The sequence below is a fragment of the Gossypium hirsutum genome, chromosome A09 (genome assembly GCF_007990345.1).
Source record: "Gossypium hirsutum isolate 1008001.06 chromosome A09, Gossypium_hirsutum_v2.1, whole genome shotgun sequence".
Taxonomy (NCBI): domain Eukaryota; kingdom Viridiplantae; phylum Streptophyta; class Magnoliopsida; order Malvales; family Malvaceae; genus Gossypium; species Gossypium hirsutum.
The window spans coordinates 58,839,839-58,848,635 of record NC_053432.1 but is presented as its reverse complement, the minus strand read 5'-3'; the positions used below and the strand labels follow the sequence as shown (position 1 = coordinate 58,848,635).

Genomic DNA, 8,797 nt, shown 5'->3' with positions numbered 1-8,797 from the left:
GTAAGGTTTACAAGTCAACCACAATCCCTAGCATGTACTCATATATTTTGGCTAACCACCCTTGAAGTTTGTTGTACGACACATCCCAATCATCGTACAACTGTTCCATTTCCATTTGTTTAGCCCACCATGCTTTTCTATATGACACTTTGTACTGAAACTAAAATTGCATGTTAGCAATCAAGACCAATAAAGGAATGGTGGGCATGTCTTCCACCAGTGCCATGACATAGTTACAAATTAATTTCGAATCAAGTTTCTCAAGATCTTCCGTCATCCTTGCAAAAGTACATGTATGAGGCCTTACATATTTCCGAATCTCCTACAGTTGTGACATCTACATTAATGCAACTTGTACATGCCAGTTGCAACCTTTTGTAGACCTCTAACACTCCTCGGTATATAATGTCAATTTAGATGCAATGACTTTGTAGTCATTGACACTTTCATTCTATACTTCTTCATAGTCGCTACACATTCCTCCTTATTTGGGAATTATTGACCTACAACCAACTCTTCTGATTTAGGATCTGGCACCAACATGTGGGAAGGTATTATATTTGGGTATTCCTAGAACTCAGATGCATATGCAACATTAGGATCTACACTCAGTATGTAAGCTGAATGATCATTCCATATAACAATGCCCTGAGTCGGATTCCCGAGTGAAGGGTTGTTTATATTTTCATCATCATCTATGCCTTTGTCGTTTGTATCATCTAGAACCTTATCAAGAACGAGGTTGGTAAAGTCCTCACCCTGGTGATAAGTACCATCATCATTATCAAATCCTTTTTCATCATTTGTTTTGGTACAAATCACAAATGCATATATTTGTAAACGTGGACCCGAATTAGGGTTATTATACACAATAGGAACATTGTGTAGATTGTCGCCCGATGTCAATGTTGCTCCATAATCACACAGTTCTACCCATCCAACGTATTGTTGATTTAATAGAGTGACATTTTGTACAGAAGATCACCTATTCATTGAAGTTCTTGAAACCTCTATATAAGGGTAATGAGCTTCATATTGTTGATTTAATAGAGTGACATTTTGTACCGGTTCAACATCAGCTAACTCAGCGAATAACTCAATTGGTTCAACATTACCAAGCGAGCAATACAGTGCGATCATAGTCTCCACATCATCATCCCCTACAAGTTGCATCGCCCTATGTACGAATTTGAAGAAATTGAAAATTTGTAAAATAGTCTAAACATCCTCCTTCCATAACGCCAAGTGATTTTCGCACCAATCTTTTGTTTGATTTTATCAAGTTTTATACTCTTGTTAAACCTCATTCTTATTTGATGGCGCGATTCAAATATACAACCAATTTCGATTTGAAAAATTACCCCATTGAAATGGACATATACGAAAAATTGGTTTATCTTCGATACTAAATCTATAAAATAAATTAAAAATAATATATATTAATTGCTATTAAAACCATTCATACCATTTTAAAGCAATAAAACTTTTTTTATCAAATAATATAACTTACATCTCATACTAAAAATTAATTATCAATATATAGTCACATAATTACATAATTATCAACTAACCTTATAAACTCAAACTTGATTTTTGAAATGAAAAAAAAAATATTCTTGAGCTTCAATCTTGATTTCTAATAACGGTAGGGACCCAAGTTTGAGATTTTTCTCACTATTTCAAACTTAAGATTTCTACCGTTTAACTTTAACAACTCAATTTTTTCTCTCTCGGTTTGTTTTAGAGCTGATAAATAACAAAATATTTTTTGGGGGTTGGGGAGGGGGTTAAATAGAGTTCTAGTGCTATCAATCTGTCAAGCGGCATCCACCCATGTCACCAGCAGCTTTTTCTTTTCCTTTCCATCTTTTTATTTAAAACAGCCAACTTTTTTTAAGTCCCAACGGTGCTGCCAATGTATTAGGCGGCACTACCTTAAAAATTATTTTTTTCTTACACATACGGTATATATCCAGTGTTTAAAGAAAATACTCTTATTTTTTTGTGTGCCTGACAAGGTGGCTGCACCACTTAAAAGAGTACTTCACCTCGAATGATTGGGTGATGATAGTGCGTATTTTGGGCCGGTGTCGCTTGACACATTGATAACATCCATTTTTACAGAAGAAAACATACCATTCTCATAAATACTTTTAAAATGTCCTATTTTTGTAATTAATTTTTTGCATTATCTAGGTAAAAAAAACCCAATATTTTTGCTTTATGTTTTAGTTATTTTTTTACTTATAAAGTTTAAAAATTTTATTGATAATGTAACAAATGTCTTCCTTTTATGTTTTAGTTCTTTTTTTTTAGAAAATTTTTACATGTTGATAGTTGTATTTATATTTTGCATAATTTGTTATTATGGTTTATTTTGAATAACTTTTTGTTTAAAGTGATGCATTGAAATTCATTACAATTTTATTCATGATGTCAATTTATAATATTATTTTTTATTTGTTCAGAGTATTATAAATTTTTACATATTCTACACTTCAATAATTCATTTATATAGATATTAACACATGTATTCGCATCATTATATTGTTTAATAATTTGATATAGAGATTTAGTTTTAACTTTAAATTAAATTTCTTAAAACTAATAAATACAATATTATATACAAAACTTTAATCTAATTTTTTGGGATCGTAGATTCATTTTAATATTAAACAAAGCATAAATTATTTGCTTGATATTGTTAATTTCTTTGGCCCATAATTTCGTTTACCAGTCTTTTGCAGGAGAAGAGATGCAATGGCCCCGAAAGAAAGGAGAGGAAGAATTTCTAATAAAAGACTAGCCCGTATGTAGAATGACCCAACGGAGAGAAAGGATTACTGACTAAAAGAAAAGGATGGAATGAAGTTTTGAGGGAAGGTCTTAGGCAATAGCTTGATTGACAAGATATCCACGCACATAGAAAAAAAGGAAAGGTCGAACTAATTTCGTAGATGTGGGCTGGAGAGTTTTGTTCTGTCGAAATAAAAAGCAGCAAGAAGGATGAAATTGAGAATGGGAAAACTTATCTATCGATTGGAATGGCCAAAAAAAATTAACAGAGGCTGCCTCTAGGCCCCGAATGTGCAAAAAGTTAAAATTTTAGGGGCCACAATATAGAACTTAACCCGTTATGCATGAATTAACAGTAAGCTATATGTTCTTCATTGCTAGATCAACAGAAAGGAAACGCCGGTTCCAATGGTACAGATGGAGAAGCTAGCAAAGAGAGACTCAATTTGGGGTTGATAGTAGATCTGATAACTCTCGAATTGCCCGTTCTACTCCATAAATTATCATTTTGTTGATCTGTTTGAAAGCAAGTGAAATAAGTAAAAACCAAAACAACAAAAGTGTAAGAATCTAGATGAAAGGATATAAACCTCGAGATTGTCTTCTCTGGCCCTATGGTTCTTTGGTAGTTGGCGGAACTCCTCAGTTAATCGGAGGCATTCCTTGATACTCTGGGGAGATACAAAGTCCACAGCAACTTTGGTGCATGACTGCAGAAACAGAGACAATGAGAGCATGAGAGACAGAAAACGAAATTGTACAAAGAATGAGGATTGATGTATTGATTAATACCTTCAGATTCCTAACTTGGTGCGGACATCCGGCAGGAATAAAAACTGCCTCTCCAAGGTTTTGTTCGAACGTCCATGGCTCAACTCCTAGATAGCACAAATACTCGCATAAGGAATCCAGTACCGAGCAAGTGTCTAAACTGAACATCAAAGTGTATTTGTTGTACTAACCAAATTCCTCCTTCAATTTCCTTTTGTGCTCCATGGTGAGGTAAAACGATTGGTCATGAATTGGATGGATTACCTGAGCATAAATGCAACCAACTAGAATGTAAGCAAATGTAACTTAAAAGTGTTTCTTTCAATGTGCTTTGGTAAGAAAAAAGTGAGAAGCAAATAAGAGATTCATTTATAAAAAGGACAGAAAATGTAAGTCTTTCATTTTTCAATTCCATCAAGCAATGGACTGTAAAAAATTAATTTCTCTATATTTTTCCAGCATTCCTATCAAGTGCACCAATGGAAAGAAGTGTTTTGTTTTAATCCTTTTTACTTTACTCTTCAATTTTCTTTTCACTCTTAACGAGAAAAGATAAGCTCAACTGCTAACTAAAAGATATATTCAATTCTTATAGATTACCTTTTCAACTGGGGAGCAATAGATATGCCTGAATTCTTTAGAATGCTTTCTAAGATAAGCTTCCAGTTTAGGAACATCCTCCCTTCTGAAAATGTCCCAAAGCGCACCACCTGTGTTCTTTGAGTGGCCTGAATTTCTAGCTCTGAGCTCATCTATGTTATTATCCGAGTACCGATTCTGATCTGTGATTCCTTTTCTGCCTTCATTAATTGGATGCTTGTCTTCTCTATCTCTCTCTAAACTTTCCTTTGCATCCTGTGCCTTGTGTTTCATTTTCAATTTTTCTATTGCAGTAAGCTGCTCCTCACCTAAGGCTACATCTGCAGTATGTGTCAAAATATTTACCTACACCAATTAATAACAAAAAACAAAAAGGTCAGAAGATATTATACCAAGTACCCAAATGAGGTAGAAAACAAAGAATTCTATATCTGAACACTAGGCTCTGTTATAATGACTTCGTGATGGATTAAAAGCTAGACAATATATTTTGATATTCTTATGATTGATGTGTAAATATAATGTGCAGGATAAACAAAATATAGTGAATACTTGGCTGCTATTTCTTTTGGCTAATTAAGGCATACCGCATCTGACAGGTCATAGTGAAGCTTGGTGACTGAGTCCCCTCTTCCAAGCTCCTGTGAAATCCCATAAGCAATGTATGTTTTTGGGCCCAAGTCTGGTTTCAGGACACCAGCTGGCAACTTGACAGCAAGGTTAAGGATACCGGACCTAGGATCAGTGTATTCTTGAAATGGCAATATCCTTATAAATTCATCACAATGCCGAGGCAAAAGATCCTCAAAGTTATTAGACGGCGGCCAATCCTTTAACTTTAGCATCTCTGGCCAGAAGTTATGATAACTTCTTCCTTCCATATAGCCTTTGAAAAATTGGTAAGTATTAATCCCCACCTGTATATATTGCAAAATCAGACTTCAAATATAATGTAGCCGTGAAAAGAATGCATGAGAAAGAAAAAGAAAGTGGCTTAAAAGCTAAAAGGAGAGAACAGAACTAACCTCACAGCACGCTAGACAATCAATAGCCCTAACTTCAGACATCTCCAAACTAGTATGTAAATCCTCTGTTTCACATAAAGCTCGCCACATTACCATTGGTTCCCAACTTAAACCAGTTGAATTTGAAAGAGCATTGCGAACAATAACTGGTTCACCTTTAGCCCATTTCATTTGAAAGTGAGAAAGGTCTTCCTTTTGAATGTCATATGAAGTTGGGGAATGTAAGCAATTGTCATTGGTTCCTTCTCTAGAAACCCTGTGATGTAATGTATCTCTGCCTTTTACAGCACATTTATGCTTCAATATTCCTTGTCTAATTCTGCAGGCGCGCAACATTTCCCCAGCCTTTGCCGCCAAATCCGAAATCCATCCAACTGGAAAGATGCATTTTAGCTCCAATCTGCAATCACCACAACCATTCATTTCTCTGGGGGGACAAGTAACACTTCCATCACTATTGGCTTTCCATTGAATTGATCGCTTAGTTCGATCCTTCACTGTTTCACTTAGATAAGATCCTGGTAAAGGGTCGCCAGCATGAATATAATCATAACCTCTGTTCCTGTATTCATATGCAACTTCATCACGGCTAGAAAGCCTTCCCTCCCGAATTTCTTGACAACAACGAAGACAAAGTTCATATGCACAATTTGGGCAGCTACGATGAAGGTCAAAGATGGAAGTTGCACAGTGGTTACTGTTCCAAAGAGATGAAAAAGTGGAGGTGAAGATAAATTGAGAACTAGTGAACAATAGTACAATCACAAGATAAATTGTATGCTTATAGAAAGAGAAATGCTTTACCAATAGATACGCTCATCACTATAACAAAGAGTCTGTGGTATGTCAACTGCAGAAGGCAGCAACTCTAAACAGAGAACCTTTTGTAAGAACCAGAGAGAAGTTGCGGCTGAAGTTTGGTAAAAAAGGGAAAAGAAAAGAAGAGCTCAAACCTTGAATTTCTGCCTCAATTTCTATCTCCTGCTTTTGCATTTTGCATATTTGTATAAGGAAGGGAAGCATTGACTCAATCAAGTATTTCAGATGCTTAATCTTTTCCTGATATGTGATGTCCCTCTTTGATGTCTGTGGATTAAGCAGAATGAAAATTATTATGTGACAATTTCATTGGAATATTCATGGCCCGGTACTGATGAAATAAGTAATCAACCTCATAAGCAAAAACATTAGATTTCACTCACAGCACCACCATGGTAAAATCTTTTACTCAATAGACAGTTTTTCCAAAAGAATAAATCTGAGGCCATTATATGATTTAGTCATAGTTTATTTAAAGAGAAAAGTAGACCTTAATTAATCCACTTGAGTGCAAACAGATGCTGCAGTTGCAATTCCTACAACAAAATGGGCACTGCTTTGCTATTTCTTCTTTTGGTATATTGGGATACCTAATGCACCACAACAGTAACAATAAATGAGAAACAAAGTGTATTAGAAATAAAAAAATCTAAGCCTATTAGGTTGAGCATGTTACCATTGTCTGATGCAATTGACGCAATACACTTTCTCTTTACATTTCATGCAGGGAACAATGGTCCTTTCTTCAGTCATACACTGGTGACACTTCACATATTTTCTTCTGCCCTGTTTAAAGCAAGATTTCTCATAATTGTAGTCAGGAAAATGAATATCAAATTGAATAATCTTTATCGGACTAAAAAGAAATAAAATACCTTCACTTTGTTCTTTTTGCATCTGTCAGTGCTGCTAAAGTCACTTTCCAAATGTGAAACTGGAGAGCCTGAAGATGATGATGAGGACAAAGATGAAGAATCAGACAATGAAGTAACTATATGATCAGAAAGTTTCCTCGTAATCTCCTTAGGCCTTCTTTCAACCATCACACTGTCAAAATTTCGGCTTTTGCGCCGGTCTTTCATGTTCATAAACACGATAGCTTCCTCCTCCCATTCATCCAATTCTTCTTCATCCAGTGTAGCTGTCTTGGCTATTCCATTACAATGTCTCTTAGCCTTGGGAATTTTCTCATCCTCTAAGAATTCAAAATCCTTACTTAGCTTTTGTCTCTTTGACTGATTCTTTTTCCTTGCTAACAATTGCTTCGCATTGCCCTTATTTTCAGGTTTGGCCCTTTTATTTCCACAATGCACTGTCATGGGAATTCTTTTCTTTGTTGCAGGCCATGAATTTAAGGTTATCTGCTTACTTTGACCAGTATTACAGTTCTGTCGTTCTCGCTTTGCAATCATCGCCGCCATTGAGAAAGATTATAATTTATCAGAACCTGCAAAGACCTCATTATATAGCAAAAAAATGGTGATAAAACTTTAAAGACTTGGCATCCCTGTTTATATAACAGAAATCACAAAACGAAGAAGAAAAGAGCCTAATTTCAAGCAAACAGCATAAGTTTTGTATACCTAATTATAAAAAAGAAAAAAACTCCAAGCATTATACCTCTCATATGTCGGTGAATTAAATGTATTAAAGAAAAAAATCAGCTCAAATTAATAACAATAAATCGCAGGATAAGAATTTACGATCAATTGAAATAAAAGAAATCCAGATATTGAAACCTGCAACGTTGACTCAGGTCAAGTCAACTGAATTTTAGGATGAATTTTTCATCTAAAAACGCAGAAAATTAACACGAAACCTAACATCAACAAAATCACAACGAATAATCTTGAAACGCAAGTAATTCGGAAAGTAATTACAACAAATTCATCGATAAAACTTCATGATCCATTGAAATATAAAACCGATGCAGATATTAGAACCAGCAGCATTGGCTCAGATAAAGTCAACTGAATTTTAGGATTAATTTTCATCTAAATACAGAAAAAAAGGAAAAAATCAAGAAAAAAAATCACCGCGAACATTCTTGAATCACAAGGAAAAGAAACAGAGATATTGTTTTGAACGAAATTAAACGTAAAATATGAATCAAAGAGTGAGAAGACGAAGAAGACTTAGACTTACCTGATGGAAATATGGTGGATTCAAAGAGTCGAATCAATTAAATGTACTATATAATTAGCCCAAAAATCTCTTTCAAAGATCGTTGATCCAAATTTTCTTTAAATTTTTATATATAAAGAGAACAGAGAATGAGAAAATCAGCCTATCCCAAAGCTGCGTTTTGTTTATTTATACCCGACGAGCGTGGGGCCAGATAGATATATATATTTTTTATAGTTTATATTTATACAATTAATATTCCCCTTATCTCCTCGTAGCTTCTTAGGAAAATAATATATTTTAATGTACTTGAAATCAGGTTTTCTTAACCCACGTCCTTTAGAACCACATAAATTTTTTTAAATATAAATTTTTCTCTTCTAAATAGATATCTTTATTGGATTTCAGATGATTTTTTTTATTTTCCTTAAAAAAATTTATTTTTATTTAATCTATAATAATTTAAATAACCATAACTTAATATTAATATATTTTTAAAAAAATTATTTAATATTAAATATTACTTATTTATTTTTAAGATATTTAAATATTTTTATTTATCCTAATGTGTCTTTTCATTTTTTTTAATATATGATAGTTGGTAAGAATATACGTCACTAAACCTTCCTGTAATTTTTTATATATTACATTTAACAATGTAT

At 33.9% G+C, this 8,797-nt stretch overlaps 1 protein-coding gene across 2 annotated transcripts; it reads right to left on the bottom strand.

The window, feature by feature from the left end:
* Positions 1 to 3,012: 3,012 nt before the first annotated feature.
* Positions 3,013 to 8,311, bottom strand: LOC107888974 (lysine-specific demethylase JMJ25). 2 transcript variants are annotated; one of them, XM_041076092.1, is made up of 14 exons: positions 8,157 to 8,311; positions 6,887 to 7,458; positions 6,688 to 6,797; positions 6,502 to 6,601; positions 6,146 to 6,278; positions 5,997 to 6,060; positions 5,348 to 5,889; positions 5,193 to 5,257; positions 4,755 to 5,084; positions 4,168 to 4,512; positions 3,759 to 3,831; positions 3,589 to 3,674; positions 3,387 to 3,506; positions 3,013 to 3,312 (listed from the first exon to the last, which is right to left on the bottom strand). In XM_041076092.1, exons 2-14 carry the CDS (start codon positions 7,430 to 7,432, stop codon positions 3,238 to 3,240), a joined length of 2,589 nt encoding a protein of 862 aa, XP_040932026.1. In that variant the 5' UTR covers positions 7,433 to 7,458; positions 8,157 to 8,311; the 3' UTR covers positions 3,013 to 3,237. The 2 variants fall into 2 exon arrangements, with proteins under 2 accessions (XP_040932026.1, XP_040932025.1); XM_041076091.1 differs by having other exon boundaries at positions 5,193 to 5,889.
* Between the last annotated feature and the right edge of the window lie 486 nt (positions 8,312 to 8,797).

What these genes read in the sequence shown, in the direction of transcription:
- LOC107888974 (XM_041076091.1), bottom strand. Translation starts at nt 7,432, where the DNA reads ATGGCGGCGATGATTGCAAAGCGAGAACGACAGAACTGTAATACTGGT. An exon ending in AGTGATGAGCGTATCTATTG is followed by an intron (nt 5,890 to 5,996) that starts GTAAAGCATTTC and finishes TCTTTGGAACAG; the next exon opens with TAACCACTGTGCAACTTCCA. An exon ending in GAAATTGAAGGAGGAATTTG is followed by an intron (nt 3,675 to 3,758) that starts GTTAGTACAACA and finishes TGTGCTATCTAG; the next exon opens with GAGTTGAGCCATGGACGTTC.